General features: G+C 33.9%; 2 protein-coding genes across 2 annotated transcripts; both read right to left on the bottom strand.

Moving 5' to 3' along the window:
- Positions 1 to 278: 278 nt before the first annotated feature.
- Positions 279 to 3,236, bottom strand: LOC130612255 (chymotrypsinogen A-like). Its single transcript, XM_057433561.1, has 7 exons — positions 3,202 to 3,236; positions 3,056 to 3,123; positions 2,839 to 2,949; positions 2,697 to 2,765; positions 2,142 to 2,340; positions 943 to 1,154; positions 279 to 656 (listed from the first exon to the last, which is right to left on the bottom strand). Exons 1-7 carry the CDS (start codon positions 3,219 to 3,221, stop codon positions 310 to 312), a joined length of 1,026 nt encoding a protein of 341 aa, XP_057289544.1. The 5' UTR covers positions 3,222 to 3,236; the 3' UTR covers positions 279 to 309.
- Positions 3,237 to 3,837: 601 nt separating this feature from the next.
- Positions 3,838 to 11,581, bottom strand: LOC130612556 (uncharacterized). The gene is made up of 9 exons (XM_057433884.1): positions 11,337 to 11,581; positions 10,272 to 10,483; positions 9,534 to 9,598; positions 9,301 to 9,399; positions 8,241 to 8,673; positions 7,510 to 7,588; positions 7,019 to 7,087; positions 5,027 to 5,154; positions 3,838 to 4,951 (listed from the first exon to the last, which is right to left on the bottom strand). The coding sequence occupies exons 1-9, from the start codon at positions 11,517 to 11,519 to the stop codon at positions 4,612 to 4,614; spliced, it is 1,608 nt and encodes a 535-aa protein (XP_057289867.1). The 5' UTR covers positions 11,520 to 11,581; the 3' UTR covers positions 3,838 to 4,611.
- Positions 11,582 to 22,140: the final 10,559 nt, after the last annotated feature.

The raw sequence follows: 22,140 nt of genomic DNA on the forward strand, positions 1-22,140 counted from the left end.
GTCTACACACATGGTCTAAGCTTCAACGAAAATTAACTTGCTTAGTGAGCAAATCAGTGAGCCTAAAAATCATAGTTCCTATCACCGAGCTAAGATAAGAAAACTTAAGTCACTGGTGTGAAGTAAGTATTACAGATTAAGATGTTCAAAGAAATAAACTTGAGCAACATTGAACCTTAGACAAAAATTTTCTTATAAAAATAAGCAAAAATGTCACAAGAAATTCAGGCAAGCAATGTTTCTCTGGGATTGAGACTACGTATAAATAAGTAAAAATATTTTTCATGGTTGATTTATTTCATTATTATTTCACGCTCCATAACGTGCCATATTGCTGTTTATCCATGACTTGAAATAGTTGACTCGGGCAAACACAGTATATGTCGAGGTCGATTTGCATTCTCTTGAACCATGGCTTACGGCTCCGTGAATTTCCCAACGGCCACCGATGTTGCAAACAAATGGGCCACCGCTGTCACCATGGCAACCAGATTTTCGGGTACGTCCTGCGTCGCCAGCGCACACCATCGCAGATGTAATTGGAATAGGAATTTCTTTTTTGTTGTACCTTTCACATACGCTGTTAGATACAACTGAAAGTTGTGCTTGTTGAAGAACTGACGTCATCGATCCTGGATGTCGAGTCTTTCCCCAACCTTTTTATAAAACATGAAAATAGAATTGCCATTGCGGAGCGGTATTGGATCGGAAGCAATTTTTTGCAAATTTTTATTGTCTGTTGTTCTTACTTGACTTATTTGTTGAATATATATAACAAGATATTTCTTCGAAAAAATAATTAGATCTGGGAAACGCTGTTGCAAAAATAATTTTTTGCATTCAAAATAGCATGTATGGGTATAAAAAGTTGTGTAGACTCGAATTCAAATAAAATGATGTGTGTATGGTGTGTAAACATGGATATTTAAAGATTCAACTGACCTGTGATATAGCAGCTAGTACCAACTGGAGCGTCTCCAGATGGTAAACAAGCCGGCTGGACGTATTTTGTGAACGCGATTGGTTTCGACAGTTTGAAAAGAGCAATATCATTGTTTAACGTTCTTCGGGCATAGGATGGATGTTTAATAACTCTTGCAACTCTGATGTCAGATTCAGTACCTTCTCGTGAATTTCTGTTATGCTCACCAACTCTGAAGAAATAAAATTTATTCAAAATAATAATATTCAAGATAATCCGTGTTACCATTACAACAAAACCGCAGTACAGTACAGTAAAATTGCGCGGTTTTTTGTTGATCTCAACTATTTCGACTTCGCAATAGAACAAAAAAAAGTTTGTTCTGTATAGAGAAAGTTCGAGATAGAAAGAAACTACAAAACAGGGAAATTGTAGACGTGACAGCAAATGGGCTAACATCACATTGATACGTTAGACATAATACAAACGCAGAACTGCAAAAGAATTGTGTAATTTTACATAAATCGATAGATGGTTACTTTATTAGTAAATAACTCATATATTATCTTAAAAACACATTCATTTTATTTTTGTCAACACTAATGTCTGCTTTCACTCCTGTGTGAACACTCATGAAGCAAGTGAAACAGATGTGTAGCAAGAAGCATGTGTTGAAGGGAGAATATCAAAATTTTGACATTTTGTTTCATCTGCTGCTCCTATATTTGCTCTTGCTACATACCTACCTCACAATTTCCATAGTGTAAACCTGTAACACAATGCACGCAAGATCAGAGAGAAAAAGAAATGTCTAAATTGACTCAATACTTGTTCGGATTTAACTGTTGTGTAATACCTACTTACACATGAGACATAAGACAAACTTAAGACTATTTCTTCTTCGCACACCCATCACATTTAATGAACCTAACTTTCGGAGCGAAGAAAATGAAGAATACAACCTCTTGAGATACTGTGACGCAATTGTAAATACTGAGCAAAACCAACACAGTTTTTAAAAGGCAAAACTGAATGTTTCTGCAGTTTTGAAAATTAATTATTTGAAAATTCAAATAAGCTCATGCTAAGATCATAACATTGTTTTATTTCAGGATAATCAGCCAACTTTTCGTAAGTGCTATACTTAGCTGATGTTAAAAACCATGTTCGCTAAAACGAGGGTCAACTGTACCTACAAAAAGGTGAGAGGTTAAATTACCGAACTGTGAATGATGATGCATAGTGTTCTTTTCCATCGACACAATGTGCGGCAGTAATAACCCAGGTAGGGCTAATAATGGTCCCTCCGCAGCCTGCTTTACCATTATAAAGCATTAAAATTTGCCATGGCCATGATCCACGTGTTGCAGTTGTTCCAGCAATAACTCGCGAATGGGCAATTTGAGGTTTGCCGCATGCTGAAAATGAAAAATGCTTTATAATCTCCATACATTATCATATTTTCTTGTAATAAACAATGCAAAGAGTGTTTGCATGCAAAAATTTTGTTTTAGTTTCACGAATGGCGTGTATATAAATATAAGTGAATATATACGAACATTGCTTGCATTGCGTATATGCTTTTTTATAAACAACATAAAATTTTGCGTAATGCTGTTTTTGATAAATTTGCATCTCATTCTGCTTTTATTGTCTTTTTTGTTTAATGAAATCAACTTGGGAATTGGAATACAAAAATCGAAATTCTTTTGACTACATGGCTTGCTATAGTTTGTATACATTTAGCATTTGTAAAGAAAAAAAAAGTACTTACATCCAGATGGTGGCTGATTAGTGTTTGGCGGTGGAAATTGCGTTGGTGGTGGAAAATGCGTCGCTGGACCTATATAACATAAAATATCATAATATAATTCAAATTTATCTTTGATGATAAATAAATTGGAGAGAGCAGTTACCTCCACAAAATCCGCATGTCCTTGAACACCATGTTGTCATATATGTCTTGTATGTTGGAATGTAACAAAAGGACCTCATGAAAAAGCAATCTGATCTTCTATCACGACAAGCTAGGAAACAACAAACAGTATTCTCTAACCATCCGAAACAGGTACAATACAGCTCAGTTGGAACTAAAATTTCCAACAATAAGTGAATGAATAAATATGTACATACCGTTTGCTGCTGCGACAAGCAACACAGCCACTATTAACTTCATCATTTTCCTCTCCAAGCTTTTACAACTAGAAGAAAGAATGAAAAGATAGGAACGCTACGCAAGCTTTATATCACCACAGATATGTAGGCTTGTGCAAACATACTTGCCTTTTTGATAGCACATCTGACGGCCGTGTTTATTTAACTAAGTTTCATTACACAGCTGTATGTGACATCCTCTCATCGCCACTCCTGTGCGTGATATGCAAATGTAATTTCTATGACTTTTTATGAATTAATGTGTTTTGAAAAGAAGAAGTCTAGTATAGAGAGTGACAAAAAAATCATTTTGTGTACCTTTACAACTAGTGTATACTGGTGATTAAAAAACAAAATGACCTCGTTGAAAAAAAGCTAAAGAAAGACTTGCAACACGATTTTCAAAGTGATAACAATCTTTATGGAATTGACAGTGTCTCTTGGTCGAAAAAAATCCTTGAGCAGACATGAGAACAAAAATTTTGTTCAGCCACGCTTCCTAACAAACACAAAGGTTTACTAATTCTTATTATGTTTCTAGATATATAAGAATTAGCAAGGCAAAAAATAAGCCGTGTGAAATTAGTACCAATGAAAAAGATGATTAAAAAAAACAATCAATTATTTTAGGGCCAGCGACACGATTTGGCATGAGTGGGCGACACGGTCTTCAAAGTGAAAGGAGATGCAGATTAGCGGGGATGGGCTGCTGTATGGTAACTTCTTACGTTAGCGGAGGGTGGGGGTGGGGGGTGGGCTGCTGTATGGTAACTTTTTACGTTTGAACACAATGACAAATCTCAGAATGAACATGTTTCTTTGTAACTCAAGTGGAAATAATATAAATACAATATATATTTATAAATAGAATATTAAATATAGTAGTTATAAAATCGTAACAACAACAATAATAAATATGAGAAAAGAAGATCTTTTAAAAAGTTTCTCACAATTTATAAGTTAAGAGCTGAACGTTAAACTAATATTTTTAAGGAGAGGATTCTAAATGGCGAATTTTAAAATGTTGAACATTTAAATACATGTGAAATAAATTCAGTGTTTAATTTCAACGTTTGTAAAAGGATTTGCATGAATTGTTTTACCAATAAAAGTTGCGTTCGCCATCATAACATTTGTCCTTGGCCTTTTCAGGTGGAGAGAAGGTAAGGAAAGTGAGAGGGTTAGGGTTTAAGGGCGAATTTGATGTTTAGCGTACACTTGCGTCTCTCCTTTCTCTAAGCAGTAATACTACACTGACATTAAAGTTTGTTTGCGACTTGCTAGGCGCTTGGTTGTCATGAACCGCACCATCACAACCTGGTACATGATGAAATAGTTTGCTTATAGAAAAGTGTTGGCGAACTAATGAAGTAATGCAAGTTAACTTCACTATTGTGGCGGAACACAATACATTCCACTCACACCACATATACGTTAAACACACACCAGTCTGTCCTTTTAAATACTCGCCCATAAAAACAACAACAACAGTAACTGGGAACCACAATGTCAAGTGTTGTACTTTTTAGATGCTCCTATTGAGAATAATGATTGTAATAAGACGTGTGCTGATGAGTAAACTCAACTGGTAGTGCAGCTTCATTACACACATCTTTTTGAAAACTCGCACGTGATTGATGACTTATATGCCCCTGATAAAGCGTTGTCAAATTCTCGCAGTTCTTTGCAGTTGCCATGTTTAGATACTCCATTGCTTGATAATGAGATTGTGGTGCACGTGCGTAAGAGCCAGTAGTGTTACCTAAGTGATCTTGGTATCGGTAGTTTGGAAATGATTGCACTAAAGGGTTGTTTCCACTATTGGTCGAGCCAAGATTTTGGGAAGACGAATTGAAATCGGTTTTTGAGAATGTGCTTAAGTTAGAAAAATAAAGTTTATTTATCGATTCGAAATTATTAACGTTAAAAAAAGGAAGAGTATTATCCTACCTATTAGTTCGCTTGTCATTACTCCGCAACTTCTTGCTGTTCTTTTTATTTTGTTCATGTTGACATGATTCATTTAATCGTTTCTTCTCGCTGAACAAACGGAAGTGAGATTGAAAAGCCTCCACGCTCTAAAAATATCAGTTTCTCCAGTTATAAACAACGCTTTCTCTACATGTCGAAAAACATCGTTGCATAAGAATAAGTTTCATATCATTAAATCAACAGCGCATATTTTATTATTTAAAATTATTAGTTGTTGAAATCCATGAAATAAATCCAAATACAGAAAATTATTTGGAGCTTATTGTGCTTCTTATCATAAAACGATTACTTGTAAATTTTATTGAAAAGACATAAGTTTTGTAGAAATAAAAATTAATAATATTAACGTAAATTAACTGTGACTTTGCTGGTACACTAGCAGCAAAGCGTGATAGAAAGTTGAATAAAACATCTCTACGCTTGCCTGTCACACACAGCAAGACACGCGCAGCTGTCGCATTATTATTAACTAGTCGATGAGGCCCGTGGAAAAATCCACTTAGGCAGAAGGACAATGGAAAAGTAGGTTGTTTTAGATTTTTTGCTGACGTCAGCAGTGCAATTACAAAAATATTTGGCGAAATTTAGTTTATTCGTTGCCTGTACTATGCAGATGTTAAAACGCTGACCAAGAAAATGTATATGATCATATCTTTTTGATAAGCAGTTAATGAGACATAAGGGTTTTAACATTTTGCTGATGTCAGCAAGGGCCAGTCAAACCCCCCAAATTTTTTTTTTAGAAATTTGTATACCTGCTGCCTTCATTGTATAGGTCTTGAAACGCTTATCAAGAAAATGTATAGGATCGCGTATTTTTGACAAGCGCAGAGATATTAGGATTTGAAGGTTTTTCGATGACGTCATCAACCCGTCCATTCCGAAACGGATTCGGGGACCCAGGTTTGGGAAAATAACCCAAATTGGTCCTAGTTGGTCCCTAGTTAACCACGCGGTGAAAAATCATTGACGTCACCACCTCGTTTCCAAGTTATTTGGCCTCAAAGTTTTAGGTGCACTGTAATGGCTTCATTAACTTAATATAGGATATTGACGTTAAAGTAGTGTTATTTTCGTCGCGTCGTAACGTCAGAAAATTTAACATATTAGACATGCATTTTTCGGCAACATCAAAGGAAAATGAAGACATCCACTTTGCCTGTCACAGACACACAGACAGACACACCTAGCGTATTATTATAGAGATGAGTAGTCGTTAGTCTGTGAAGAAATCCGCGGGAGTTTGTATGTCGCAACAAATAAATATAGATGAAAATGTATCATGTTGGCTACTATGTGCACTGGAACATCTTTTTGCCACACATAGACTATTATTAAAGAAACTAGTCGTTAGCCCGTGAAAAAATCCACGGGTTCGCCCGTCCTTTAAATTTACCCGTGGCCACAAAGTGGATAAATATATATCGCATTTGATATTCGTGTTTCCGTAGCACGATTTTCTAATCAGCGAAAAATATGATATGCGAAAAATATGCGCAGAGACAGACAAAATACGGCTATTATTAAAGAAAAGAGAACTAGCGTGTTAAGCAGTTCGGATAAAAACTTATTTAACGTCACTTATTGAGAAGAAAGGAATAAGAGGGATTTCTAGAAAATATGGACTCCACTGATGTTTATAATTATTATAATGGAACTTATACGTTCATTTACATTAAGTATTTGAAAGAAATGCAAAGCTATGCAGACGAATATAAAGGGTTATTGAGGATAGCGACTGAGGTAACAAGTTCATTTTGTATTTGTTGTTCTAGTTTTGCATCTTGAAACTTTGTGACATCTTTTTTGACTTTTGCTACTGTAGTAATGTAAGATTTGGGGTGTTTTGTTTTATCGGCTGCGGTAGGGAAGAGCGCACAAATGACGTAGTTGATGTTTTCGCGGAACAAAAGTTTTGCGTAGTATTATTTTTACGCTTAAATGTTTTACCTGTTGTAGAATATTTGCTGGGGTGTGCGACAGAAGCACTTTGATGTACAGGACGGATAGTTCTAAAACCTACATGTGAAACAAATAGAATTATAAAACAAGTAAAAATAAAAGTGAAAATTCATTTTATCTAGTTTATTGATTATATTTTTAAGATATTTGACCAGTGTATCTTTTTTTATACGTTTTGTTGAAGAAGCAGAAAATTTTAAATGATTCGGAGCTTTTAACCTGAGGTGAGCCACAAATTGTTCTTTTTTTTTGTTCTCATATTTTGGAAATAGTGTAATTTCACACAAGTAAGTGGATTCCAAAAGCTAAGTACTAGAAGTTTCATCAAACCGAACAAATGATTGTGAACCTTCCTATTTGTTTGTGTTTTTCCTTAGAAAAGGAAAATCAGACAAATTCTAGCCTTGCCATTGTTTTGTGCTGATAAAATAGTTTCTGTGAAAACAATATTCTTCTTTTAAAGAGTATAGACTACTTACAGTTGCCATGTCGATTCTTTTATTTCCAGTCCTGGGTAACAGCATTCTCAAGTGCTCACAACATTCTTTGATTCTCTCTCTAAATGAAAGTACAATTTTTTGATGAAAGCAGATTTCACAGTGTGGAAAAATGATAGATGGAGAATGTAACGTGAATCATTACAGCACTGTTTCTATTTTATGTAAATCCGAAATAATAACACGCGGCTGCGCATAATTTCACGCGATGGTGTATTATTTTGCCGCATATTTTGCCGCTACTTTTTTAATCTGCTCCGCGCAATGTCGGTTAAAAACAAGGGCTGAAATACGCAACCGCGCTTTTACCACTGAGTTTAAAGGAAAGCCTAGGCCAAGGGTGCAACTCCCTGGTCTGCATATTAAATCTGAAACACTAAGTGACAGCCTTGGAATCCTCAGAATTGCTAAATTATAATGGCAGACATTTCTGGTTTTTATAAAGAGCTAAAAAAATTTTTTTGTGATTTGATACATTTGATGTCTTTATTTTCTTGGCAATAAAATACTTATTTTGAAACGTATAGTACCTAGATAGGAGAGAGAATACAGTAAGACAAAATACTCCAATCTAGGATTTGGGGTATGCTAGTATGTCACTACTAATTTAACCGAAAAATAAAAACACCTCAACAAGGACTGAAAAAGTGTTCAATAACCAGTATTTTTTATTATAAAAAATTCACAAAAACTGAAAAAGAAACCATTGTCACCTGCGCATGCGTTCTTTCGTACTATGTTTGGTGATGTCATCAGGTACAAGAGTAATCTTCATACCACTACTTCCTGGCGTATCGCTCACCATATATGGATAAGTAAGCGTATTCGGCGGTACAAAAGCATAGCGTCTCATAACCGACGGTCGCACTTGCGTTGGATGGACGTAGGGCATGTTGAAAGTACTCTTGGGTAACACAGGTCGCTGGACTTTTATGTTGTTTCTAGTGTTGTATTCTTTAGACAGATAGACCGGGGACATACAGTCGGTGGACTGTGTTCTCGTGTTTGTTGACACAACGTCTTCTGCTGATAAAATAGTCTCAAATGTTTTGACGTCTTCGGTATGAGAAATAACATTGGCATTGCAATTAATGGGGTGCATCGAGTCAGAAGTGGTAAGTTCAGAAGTAGCTTCAGTCTTTTTTTCTGCGTAAAGATGAAGAATTTTGGGAATTTTTTGAGCAGCAGCTCGAGTGAAAAAAGTACTTTTTTAGGCCATTTTTTTCAAATTTTCCTAGTAGAATAAACTCAGAATAGAAAATTCTGAGTTTATTCTACTAGGATATAATTATAACATGGACATACTTATTTGATAAAATTTTTACTCTGTCATTACAGAATTTACATTTAGAAAATTTAGTTGATAAGAATTAGCTATAACTAAATTTTTTAACGACCTTATTTTCAGCCGACTTCCATTTTCCCCAACTTTATTTTCTGTTAAGACATATTATAGCTTCTGAAATTTTGTGACCTATATTTGCAAGATACACTTATTTCAAAGTTGTCTTTTGTGTTTTTTCAAAGTTTAAGAGAAATTCCTACAAGTTATTTTCAAAATTACCTTTCTCTCCATGTCATCAAAATAAATAACTGGTATGACAACAAGGTATAGCAATTTTCTTTTCTTTATACCACACCCAAATTTAAATTGAGCACAATTTGCAAAAAAAATCATAATACACAAACAAGTGCTTCTCGCTGACTCCTGGCGCGCGAATACAAATCATTATAAATATTATTCAATATAATTGAGACACAAAAATAAATTACCACGTGTATCGCCGAATGTAGCAAAAAACTCTTTAATTGTTTCCTGATTAAGCGTACCCCGATGCACATGAGCGACACCATAGTAGCTTAGGTCATTGGCTAAAAAAAGGAAAATGAACATCAGGTGTTATTTCAGCATTCTTGTCCACAGGGGTTTGTCACAAAAAGTCATAGGCGGTTGCGTGGTGCTAGGATACTTGTTGCGGGATATTTGGTATTTGCAGGGTATTTACCTGAGCTGTGATGTGTCTGACGAATTGCAATTACCGGTGTTGTCTTATTGTACGCACTTGTTTTTCTAAAGAATGATAAAATGGGAACCTGTAGAACCTAAAAGCTTGAACATACAGTGAATTATATCTGCTTTGTGAGAATATTTAATGAATTGATAAACGACTTAGTGATTTGTACAATTCGTTAGGTTGTGTAAGCATCGTCTAAAAATCGCTCGTAGAATTGAGAATTACAACAGATAGGTTTGAAATTTTGAGAGGAAATTTTGTTTTGGAAGATGAATGAACACCTTGACTTAATAAGTTTAGTTCAGTAATTAACTTTTCATTTATTGTAACGTGTTTTTTCAATTTCGTTTTTTAAGGATTTTTATTCCTATCTTCTCCTTTTATGGTTAGAGTGCTAATCTTCCCGAATTTTTATGTTCGGAATGAAACAAGAAGTCAGAGTTTGTTGTTAGTCAGCTCTCGTAAGTTTTATATAGAGACACAAAAAGCGACTAAAATCTGTTTAAATTTAGCGTGTCCGAGGAGGCTATCCATAGTTTGGGAAGATAGTAGTTTGAAAAGTAGCACCTCTAAAAAACCGTAAAACGCATGAAAATTTAGTAAAATCGTATAATAAATCGGTTTGATGATACGAGAAAATAATACTGACCTTTTTTTGAAGGAAAAGCATCACTTAAAAAGATTATTGGAGAGGATAAATATTGTTAAAAATTAGGAAGTAAAACTTACTTTATGGACACAATAATTCTTAACATTTCATTGCTTTGAGACAAGTCGACATCAGTGAAGATGATTTTATAAGCTGTTTGATCACACTGTCGAAACGAATTCTCTGGTAAGCAGTACAACACATTCATGTTGACAATTGTGGCCTGCGCACTAAGTTGTTGGATATCGTCGCCATCTTGAAAAGGGGTGATTACTAAGACACGTTGTACTTTCTAAATTAATAAACAAATAATGCTGGACTTAACATAAAAGCAATTCAAAGAACTGCTCTAGTTTCAGAGGATAACCCATCCTCTTAAACTATGGCACTTTTTGGTGGGGTGAGTTATGTTACCATTCCATAGAAGTGAGAAGAAAAAAAGCCACTGTTATAAATATTAGCACAGTTAACAACCCAAAATGGAAGTAATTTGACATAAATATGAACACTATCGTGTTGAATGTTGGGCGCCATTTACAAGTGAAATCTCGTCACAGGACGAGTTCATGTCTGTCTTTATTGAATGAATTAAATTGTTTTACATCCATATTTTGATCTCACCCTGGGATAAAATTTCCTACCTGTCTTACGGACAGGGAAGATCTCATCCTGCCTGCGTGTAAACGTAGCCTTAGAAATGAAAAAATTTCCATCAACTCTGACAAAAGTTCACTTTTGTTTAAAATAACGAAAATAAAAATTTTTATATCGAATTTTTCATATCGAATGAAGTTTTATTTTGATTGTACTTCTTGAACATTCAACTCAGTGGTGGATTTATGGTATGTCAAGGCAGTCAGGTAGTCAAGTAGAACAGAAACAGTTCGTTTTCACCAATAAAAACGCAATCAACAAAAAAGAGAGAAAATTAATTTATTTTTAAGAAACAAATATGATTATAAAGTGCAACATTTTAAATTTAGCGCCTATTTTTCTGTTTCCCACGAAAATCAAAATTATATTTACAAAATTTACCATTGAATACGCGATTCTTAAGTCGCGCCAAAACGATCGATATCCCCCCTCCCCTTTTCACCCCTACAATTAGATTTTATTAATATTAAAAAACAAAAAAAAAAACGAACCACATCTTGAATTTGTTCCGTAGAAGCATCAATTTCTAATTTTATATTATCTTCAATCGACTTCTCAACAGCTTCATCTAACAATTTAGAGGAGGGAGTTTTATCTTCATCATCGTCATGAAAGAGTCTTCTTTTGACGCGCACAGATAAACTTGTATTATTTAACATCGCCATTCTAGACATGTTTTATGACACCACGCATTCTTGTTACTCTCACGCTTGTGCATCGCTTGTGCACACGGAGAAGCAGTCGCGCGTGAAAGTTATAATTTTACATAAAAAAAATATATTTTATTACTTACTCTTTTTGTTGTCAAAATCCATGGGGATTGAATTTTCTTTCCTTTTTTCATATAATGTGCGTTTTGCGATTATGAATATACACAAAAAGAAGTAATATATTTGTCGACATGAGCCGTGTAGTTGAAATTGACTACCTAATAAGCGTTCCGATGTAGGTCCTCTTTTTTTTCATGTGTATTATCTACAAGTAAAGCATTAATCTAGCGCGATGGAGAGAAAATTTTAAATATCTGCGTGTGCAATGGTTTTTTGAAACCAACCGATTCCAAACGAGGGAAAACTCTCAATGGGAAGTAATTTGTTTGCTTTTTTCGTCGTGGACAAAATAAAATAAACGAGAGCTGAACGTATTTGAGGTTGGATCACAAACTTAAATAAAACACAACACAAAATTATGAAGTCTTTAACAATTAAACTTTTGCATAATCCTAGGAAGAATTTTAATTCTTTGCTGAATAATGTTTTTGGGACATTTTTCTTGGAAATGTCAAATTAAGTAAGATCCTAGTGAACTAAGCTGTCTTATTAATTATTTATTCTTATTGTCTTAAGGATATATAATTCAGTTTCTCTCAAATAAAATTTAAATCCACCTCATAGCTAACTTTGAATTACAATCAACCAATGCGCACGAAGTCGGCGTGGTCACATCTTATCCTCTTAAATAATACAAGAATTAATTCTATTTTTTCGGGTGAGTAGGCCATTCATGCTCAAAAGAAGGGTTTCTTTATATATTGACCACGTGAGCAAAAAATAATAAGAGAATAAACCAGTCAAAACGCGCAGTCAGTATTGTGACCGCAAAAAACTTGTTTGAGACCCAGCGTAACTTTTTCCACCTGAAAAATTCCGATTTCTTGTGGTAAGAAAAATTATGCTGGGTCTCCTAGCTAATTTAGTAGCTAATTGATTTCTTAATCGGTATTTATAAAAGAAAAGTCTCAAAAAACTGTTCTTAACCATTCACATCAAAACATTCGAAATCTAAAATATTAGACATTATAAAATTATAAAAATATTTAGAAATAATAATTTTTATTACTCTTATACATCAACTACCCTGAAATCTTTATAGAAAGCCTTTTTATAATTTGAAAATACTTTTTTTTTAAAAGCTTCTTTAAGCTTTTTTTTACAAGTATATTGTTTCCTCTTTTTTTCTGGGTGCTTTTTTTCTCGATTTAACCTTGGAGGATTTAACCCAGTCACATTTTACAATTTTTAAATTTTATTTTTCATTTTTGATAACACATTTATTTTTAAAAAAATCTTAACCGTATATATACGTATAACCGTATATATTCTTTTTAATTAATGGAAAAACCAACAAATGGAATACTTAGATATCACGAATTTAAATAAATCCAACCCCCGAATATTTGTTAATGAAATTATTCATTTTATGTTTGGGTTGTGGCTATCTAGCTAGCTCCTTATTTTCATCTGGCTAAAAAATGCAGGTTAGCTTCACCGAAATTCCTAATCAATAATTCTTATGCTAAATGCAGAAAGGCAGCTACAACTTTTATTACTCTCATGAAAATATAGTCTATAAAATAAAATGAGTGATTGTTTTAATTGGACAGGGTAACAAGAGGCTTTTTCCTGTGTTTTTATTTAAACCGAAATTTTAATAGAGTTATTTAAAAAGGAATATTACGCCCATACGGATATTCAACATGGTTTAACTGTACTTACGGTTCCTTATTAATCGCTCCACCGGGCGTTTAATACCGGCTATCACAGTTAAATTTAGATATTGTCTGTCAACTATGTGAAGCTCCATCTTATTCAATCTGGCGGAAATATTATTGGTATAAATGAGGGAAAAGTCCCATAAAAGGTTTACTACGTTTGTTGGGCATTCATTACTCAGACTTAATAATTTGCTGCTATATGATGCCTGGAGTTTGCTTGCTTTCGCTCCCCGTGCGCAATAACTCTTATACATAAGCCATGCTTCATATGCTTTCTCGATCTTTCATTTTGCTGGAAAGTTAACCACGATTATACATCATTAAGTGTTAAGTGTGGATATGACGCCAATTTAAATACCATTGCAAAAACACATCTATACTTGAATTAAATAGTTATCAAATTTATTTTGCAACCCACGGTTTTCGTCCTGTCACAATACTGTATTACTCCTCCCATTCTGAATCAGGGGAGAGACAGGTTTTCATTTAGGGCTAGTAAAAGGGTGAAGCCTTCGCTAGGATCACGCCTGAGTATACTGTTGTAAGGAATTGTTGTATTATCAATTAAATCCAGAGTAATCTTCAGTAATTAAAAAAGAAAAATGCAATCAAAACCGAAAGATATGCCATTATGCTACTACACTATTGTTGTTTATTCTTTCCTTAGATGATACCTGAGGAAGATTAGGCAGGAAAATCACAAACTGGTGTACTGTGGTTAATAAGAGTCTCGTACCTAGGTTTCTCGTAACAAGTCAAAATATTGCATTCTAATATATTTTTTCATCAACAATTGATGATGATATATTTCTAACAATAATATGAAACAAATCATTACATTTAAAAATTTAAAGATGTACTAAATATTAATTTTGAAAACAGGTTGAAATAAATCAAAAGATAAAACCTCAAAAAATTCAAGCAATTTGATTGGTTGATGCCTGGCGAACTGCGCGGAAGTATTGGGTCCTTTTGCCTTGTCGCTGCGCAAAAGTTTATCAAGACGAAATACTCCTACGAGCATCTGATTCTGAAGTTTTGTGGCTTGCGTTTTTTTTTACCACTTTGGGTTACTTAAACTTACGACCCTTGCTTTACCCGCTAACAGTAATGCGTTGGTTTGTTCTAGCCTGTATTCCACACGCACCACATGAAACATTTTGCAAGTTCAAGATAATACCATGGGATAATACCTTCTTATTTTAAATGACGGAACAACGTTGTAGAAGTTCTGTAGAAGACAGGCTACTGGCGAACTCAAAAGGTAGAGGGAACAAAATTACAGGCGAACAAAAAATCCGAAATGTTTTAGCTTGCAAGCGTTTTTTATTTTTATTTTAAAAATATAAATAAACATTAATAGGAACTTAAAAATAATAATCTAAAAAAGTATTCTTGATACAAATTTCTTATTTATTATGAGATACTGATACTTAATTCTGTTGCTAATGACTTTTACGTAATGATTTCACTGGATTTCTTGGCTGACTTTCTCAACTGATGAAGCATCACTCAAGTTATTTAAATATAACCTTTTTTATGTGTGGAACGCAATTAGCACAGATGTCTTTTTCTCACATTGTCAGAGTTATCTACAAGATTTTTACGAGAAAAGGATTATATAGAACGAAATATATGAAATAACCGAGGTTTGAAGTTAGTCACTTCTTTTACTACTCACAGGTTGTGGTAATATTATTAATCTATGACCAAATATACCAATAAACTAAGCCATTTACATTTTATGTATTGAGTACATATATATTGAGTAGTTATTTTTTCCAATTACTTAGCCACGTCTAGAAGTACAGGCCACTCCACCTTTTTTGCAATTTCAAAACAATTATTGTGAAGAAATAAAACTTTTTGCACATTTTATACATTTTCTGATTGATTGAAATTTTGGTGATTTAATGCTGTCCTCGTTATTTTTATCGAATTTGAACACAATTCGAACACCAAACCTGAAGCTACAAACTTTTATGCCTTTTTTAACCATAAAACATTTTACAGCATATAAAATTTGGTCTGTAAAATTTACATTCATAGGCATGAAATAGATCAGTACCAAGGTTGACTCCATCGCTACCGTAATATCTTATTTGCATTCAGTTGTCTCTCTTATTCTTTCCGTGTTTGTAACATATGTGGCTCTGTCGGATATCGGACGAACTGTTTTGCTACACATCATCAAATTTTTGTAATAACAACATATTTCGTTGTTCCTGAAAATTAAAATGCATGTATTACCGAACGAATGCAACCACAGTACGTAGTACCCGGTGAATATCATGATCTTAAGCGTATCTAAGTTCATATCTTTGTCCCAGAAGAATGTGATGTAAAACCGGAGTATAAAATACAGACCATACGACATGCATTCTGAAGTGAGAAGAAATATAACAGTGTACGTAGCTCGTGTGTGTTTAGTTCCAACAGACGCACTAGCAATCCCAGATTGTACTTGAGTTTGCGCCTTCTTAACGAAGAACACTAAATGAATGTACATCGTTATAGGAGTCAAAATGATAACGACACCAATAGATGCAGTGAAATAGAACGAGTAGCCATCAGAATAAAAAGATGGTTTTATTCTGGCTAAGAAGTATCTACTATCTTCTGCTATTAGCAGTATCATTGCCACAATACTTATAGCGAAACAGTTCCACGATAGACAAAATGCTTTATTGCGTACGATAGCGAAATATCTGTGGCATGCAAGAACAACGGTTGTTGCAGCGGTTATATTAGGTGGTATAGAACATATACACAGTGCAACCACGCAGAAGGAAGGCTGTAGATAGTGCATCACAAGAACAAGTGGCAAGGTCACACATCCTAAGCATAAATTGGCAATTGAGAGGATCATAAACAGCCTTGTCGAAGTGCTTTTCTTCTTTTTAGTTTTCCACAAACCGTATAAAAAGATGACGTTAAAAATGGAGATACAGATCATGACGAGCATACTCATTAAAATCTGGATGATGTACCCCTTACCAGTGAGTTGCCAAATACTTGATGTAAATAGACAGTTGTATTGAATGATTGAGAAATTCATCGTGTCAAAAAATAAGTCTCTATCTGTTAATTTTTTAACTTCTTCTTCCTTTTTTCGATGTTGGTTTTATCACTATGATTTCAGTTTTAAAAAAATTTTCGTTTTTGGTGTTAATATGTACATACGTTCATAATATGTTATGTAATTAAAACCTTCCAGATGTATTTTCTAGTAATGTATTTAATTCATAGCCGTTATGAGGAGGGAACGTATTTTCTTGTTTTTGTGAGAAAATACAATAAGGAACAGACGTAAGTTCGGAATGTAGTAATATACAATTTTTGTTTAATTAATAAAATGGAGGTCATAATGATATGTTATGAAAGCTTAAAAGTCGATTTCAATGCTGCGACATTCCCGCAAAAATAGCAGATGACATTACGTTAGACATGCGCATAGAGTACAAATCATTTTTTTGATCAATTCATTCTTTTGTTAACAGCCAAGTCAATAGACATGTTCCGAGTTTCGTGTTTTTTTTTATGAAACTTCATTATTATTTTTTTCCTTTTGGATTTTAGTATGGCTGAATTAGCAGGTGTTTAGATTTAGAACATATACACAGTGCAACCACGCAGAAGGAAGGCTGTAGATAGTGCATCACAAGAACAAGTGGCAAGGTCACACATCCTAAGCATAAATTGGCAATTGAGAGGATCATAAACAGCCTTGTCGAAGTGCTTTTCTTCTTTTTAGTTTTCCACAAACCGTATAAAAAGATGACGTTAAAAATGGAGATACAGATCATGACGAGCATACTCATTAAAATCTGGATGATGTACCCCTTACCAGTGAGTTGCCAAATACTTGATGTAAATAGACAGTTGTATTGAATGATTGAGAAATTCATCGCGTCAAAAAATAAGTCTCTATCTGTTAATTTTTTAACTTCTTCTTCCTTTTTTCGATGTTGGTTTTATCACTATGATTTCAGTTTCTGTATTTATCGTGTTTTAAAAAAATTTTCGTTTTTGGTGTTAATATGTACATACGTTCATAATATGTTATGTAATTAAAACCTTCCAGATGTATTTTCTAGTAATGTATTTAATTCATAGCCGTTATGAGGAGGGAACGTATTTTCTTGTTTTTGTGAGAAAATACAATAAGGAACAGACGTAAGTTCGGAATGTAGTAATATACAATTTTTGTTTAATTAATAAAATGGAGGTCATAATGATATGTTATAAAAGCTTAAAAGCCGATTTCCATGCTGCGACATTCCCGCAAAAATAGCAGATGACATTACGTTAGACATGCGCATAGAGTACAAATCATTTTTTTGATCAAGAGCCAAGTCAATAGACATGTTCCGAGTTTCGTGTTTTTTTTATGAAACTTCATTATTATTTTTTTCCTTTTGGATTTTAGTATGGCTGAATTAGCAGGTGTTTAGATTTTCAACATCCTCGTCCCCAGGGTCTTGTGGCCCCTGAGCCGTTTTTTCGATGCCCTGGGAACGAGGTTGGATTTTCAACTCATTATAGCTTTGTGGTCCTATTCTAGGAGCATTATTGGCACGCTCAGAGGCCTCTTAATCTTAATTTTTTGTCTTCTCTTAGGAGCCTCGGTTTTAAACAAAGATCAAATGTAACATAAATTATTTTCAAAATTTATTAAAGACTGGTCATACTTGTTTACAGGGTTTTTTAAAAGGGCAAAATGCCTTATAAACGAGGGGTGGGAGGAGGCACAGCGTTCGAAGTAACGACGCAAAGTGAGGTGCCACGAGCCTCTGCCCCGAATTTGTCTGCCTTGAATTAACACAGTTTATTTTACAGATAAAAAAAGAAAAATTTCTATTTTTTGTGATTGGTTTATCCACGCTTTCATTTCTCATTGCTAAATTTAAAATGCTTGTCATTATAAGAGAAATGTAAAAGTAAACAAGGCGTAGGGTTTATCGCTATTTTTATCAATTAAAATCTTCTCGGATACCTTACGATCGAAAACTTATTCCCGCTCAGAATCATTTGTTCTCTTAAGCCGTCCCAACCCAATAAATCTATTAAGCGCTTGGTGAATACGAAGGTGGGTGCGAGGTTGTGCTCTCTTGTTTGCAAATACGATCACACCCACCTTCCTTTTTGAGTTTTTGTTCATGTCATAACCGAAAACCATAACTTGAGGTTAACATCTGCTTCCAATTTCAACATTCCAATTATTTACGGTTGTCATTTTCTTATGTTGTACGATTTGTTTCGAAGGTTCAAGTGTTAAATTATTTCTTTTATCACGGTAAGCATATACACATCATTATATGCTATTTCGAAAGAAGAGCAAATTTGTTATGTTATTGAATAATATAGATATTAGATAATATAGATGTTTGATATTTTGAACAAGTGAGTTTATTCTTTTTTCTTTCTTTTGTTTTTTTGCGCCAAAAGAGATACAACTATTTCAAAATTACAGAGAAAAGTTTTACATATACACATGTAGAAGCGTAAATTCTTACAGTGAGAAAGAGATACATATACGTGTATCCGGTACATAGAATAAAATGACAGGAGTAGTAGAAAACTGTACAGTCTTATCATTTCACACCTTACACAGCCGTCATTAAAAGAGCTTCAAATAAAAATTGGGATGAATTTTTAATAAAATATTGAATGTTATGTTAAATAAAAAAAGCGGTTAATTATCACACGTAGTGTTGTTTCAGCAGAAGACTCGTTCGTTATTACTTTGTAACTGCTGATTTCTTATTGCAATTTTAAATTGTTTTGTAGATGGAATGCTTTTTGTTCTACAACTTTAGCCGGTAGAACTTTAAAATGGGCTTCTTTTTTGTTGCCGTTCTTATTATCGAGACTAGTGAAGCACGGAAGGGTATCGGCCTAGTGTAGCGGTACGTAAATTATTAGTTTTTGAGTGTTGAGAACAGAACTACCCCCACAAGCAATTCAGGAACATGTTTTACCATAACATGAATGTATGGTGTTATGGGGTATGGCCAGTCATAACCACAACCTTGCATGTGTTTTGATTTTTCTGCCCAGTGGATTGCATGCAGATTTAAAATGTTTATTGTTCTGTAATAAACTTAAAATAGATATAAAAGAGCTAAATAAATAACAATTACCTTCATTTTAAACTCATCTATTTCCAAGTCTGACAAGTTTTCCTTGTTCATTATGCCGTAAAGTACTGCAAAGTTCTATGGAAATTACATACAAAATATTCGAAAAATTTCAATTTGAAAGCTATATTTTAATATATTTGACACACAAAAAAAAAGATTAAAGGTTAAGAATATCTAGAACTCACATTACAAAGTTCTTGGGTTTGGGATTACATCTACTTCCCTTAAAACTTCACCCATCAATGGTGGAAGCTTAAGAAGCATTTTCTTCTTTTCTGTGCCCATTAACAATGTAAATTCAAATTTCTCCATTCATATTCGCACCAAAAGATTGTAAAATGGTTTGAAGCTTGTCTGTTCAGTGTTTCTAAAGATTTTTAACCATAATTTTTATTTTCTATTCTTGTCTACATTCCTTTCATTAATTTTTAGGCTCCTGTTTTATACCTCGTCATAATCAATGATGTTGTGGATTAGTGCATCTTCCAACCTATCCATGACACGTAAAAATGGTGCAACTCGTCTATCACGTGACTATCAATGGGAATTTTTTGGAAGATTGGCTCTTCGTTGCATCCAACATCTTTTTTCCATTGACTATGGTAAGTGCGTCTATTTCCATTTTTGCCCAAAATTTGCCTGCAAGAAGATATTTTTAATAACGTGCAATTATTGTAAGTGAGAAATAATCACAGGAAAGAATTTTTATCAGTTTGTTCTTATTTTGTTTTTGTTAGGTTGCCAACATTATCTTTCGTCCTTGCTAATCTTCCAGTAAATACATGCATTATTGCTAGTGGCTGCTTTCATACCAAGGCAAAGAAGTAGAAACTAAATACAAAACAGTTACATTTCCAACTGATTCTGTTTAATCATATCAGAAAAGGTATTTAAAATATAAGTCCTTACCTTGTAATCACCACCAATATAAACATTACCTCTTATTTGCTTGCTATTGTTTAAAAAACCCATCATTGTGGATTTTTGTAACGGAATCAATAACATTTAATTACTGCTATGGCTTTGTTACCTAGTTCAAAAAAAAAGTGTTAGAATGGCACATTGTATTTTTATACATAAACTGGTATCTTTGAAAAAAGTACCTGCACTTGACAGCTCTCTTAAGTTAGCATTTAACAATCGGTATGTGCACACGACTAATGAGGCTGTCCTTGTTAAGTTGGTTCTGTCTGCACTGATTTTCAGTAAAATTACAATAATTAAAGTTGCTACATTTCCCTAAATTAAATCTAGCTAACTGGTAAACTGTTTGGTAAAAGTAAACCTACGTTGGTTGTTTCAATCAAAGGGTCCAGTGTTTCTTTTGATAACAAATCTACCAAATTGATTTCTGTTCCTGGAACCATCCCAGGTGTTGGAGTAATGTTAAAATTTCTGGATATTGATTTTTGGCAACCTTCTATGTAATGCGTTCTTGGTAATTCATCGTTTATCTTTAAGGTAAAAAATATTGAAAAAATTACAGAGTGTGTTCAAGCTTAATTTACCACAGCTTAATATGGACGCTGAACTGTTAGAACCAAACGTAAGTGTAAATATAAAAACTCCAGTACCTGCGTTAGTTCGTGATAACCATGCAATGAAATATTAAATCTGTTGAGAATGTAAACCAGCCGTTTAACGCTTTCTTTGTCCTTTTCAGGTAAAGAGGAAAACATCTTTTCTTTCTTTGTTTTAAACGATTCACTTTGCTAATGGGGCTGAAATACCAAATATCCACATTATTTATACACTGACTGGTTATAGCTGTATAGAATGGAATTTAACTTACCGTAAATATTTTTATCATCGTTTGCAGTCGCTTCAAACTCCATTGCTCTCACAGAGACATCTAGAAGTAATGTGAAATTTGCAAAGATTGGATTAAAGCATTTCCTGATATAGAATTTAATTATTATTTACCTTAAAGTTTGATTGACAACTCTTCATTGTTGATGGTTCGAAGTGTCAATGTCTCCGGCAACAATCCGGAATGTTCCGCTATCCACAGCGCCTGACTTGAAGTTTCTCTGATAAAAAATAGAAATAATATTTAGATATTCTAAAACGCTAGTTCCAACAGTTACCATTAATTTAATTTTTTACCTAAATTTACATTCCAAGAATACCGTTCGGATTAAGAGGAGGCGCTTAATGAAAAACTACCTTGAGAAACTAGGCGTTTAATTTGAATTTTAACACGAGACTGAGCATGCGCAGTTCGATGCAAAATCAAAACAAACAAAATTGCGCATGCTCAGATACAATTCGCCGTCGAATTTGCTGTTCAATTCGCTTCGTGAAAATCCACCTTTAAACTAAACTTCATTTTGTTCAGTTTTATTTTTCAGGAAGAAAAACAAACTTGAAAATTGCCGTTGTCTGTAGTTTGTACAAAATTAGAAAAAAATTATAAGCGCCCAGCATTTTTTAAGCACCCCCTCAAAAAAAGCTCATGCAAAAAATGTGCCAGGGCGCTTGATCGGATCGTTAGGTAGATTACTCACTTAATAATTTTTTTCTGTCGCTCCTGCTGTCTTTGTCCAACCTCGTGGTGCCATTTAACGGTAGTTTTTCGTTCCGAGATTTCGTGCCTTAAAAGGTTGTAAACTTGCTGTTCAAGTTCGCTGCATCGCTTTTCGAGTTCTCGGCGGGGAA

The sequence above is a fragment of the Hydractinia symbiolongicarpus genome, chromosome 10, assembly GCF_029227915.1.
Source record: "Hydractinia symbiolongicarpus strain clone_291-10 chromosome 10, HSymV2.1, whole genome shotgun sequence".
In the NCBI taxonomy this organism is placed as follows: domain Eukaryota; kingdom Metazoa; phylum Cnidaria; class Hydrozoa; order Anthoathecata; family Hydractiniidae; genus Hydractinia; species Hydractinia symbiolongicarpus.

Coding starts and splice junctions, on each gene's coding strand:
- LOC130612556 (XM_057433884.1), bottom strand. CDS start 11,519: ATGTCTAGAATGGCGATGTTAAATAATACAAGTTTATCTGTGCGCGTC. Junction 10,484..11,336: donor CGGAACAAATTCAAGATGTG/GTTCGTTTTTTT, acceptor TTATTAATTTAG/AAAGTACAACGTGTCTTAGT. Junction 9,599..10,271: donor AGAATTATTGTGTCCATAAA/GTAAGTTTTACT, acceptor ATCATTCTTTAG/AAAAACAAGTGCGTACAATA.
- LOC130612255 (XM_057433561.1), bottom strand. CDS start 3,221: ATGTGCTATCAAAAAGGCAA. Junction 2,950..3,055: donor GCTTGTCGCAGCAGCAAACG/GTATGTACATAT, acceptor GTTGTTTCCTAG/CTTGTCGTGATAGAAGATCA. Junction 2,341..2,696: donor TAATCAGCCACCATCTGGAT/GTAAGTACTTTT, acceptor TTTCATTTTCAG/CATGCGGCAAACCTCAAATT.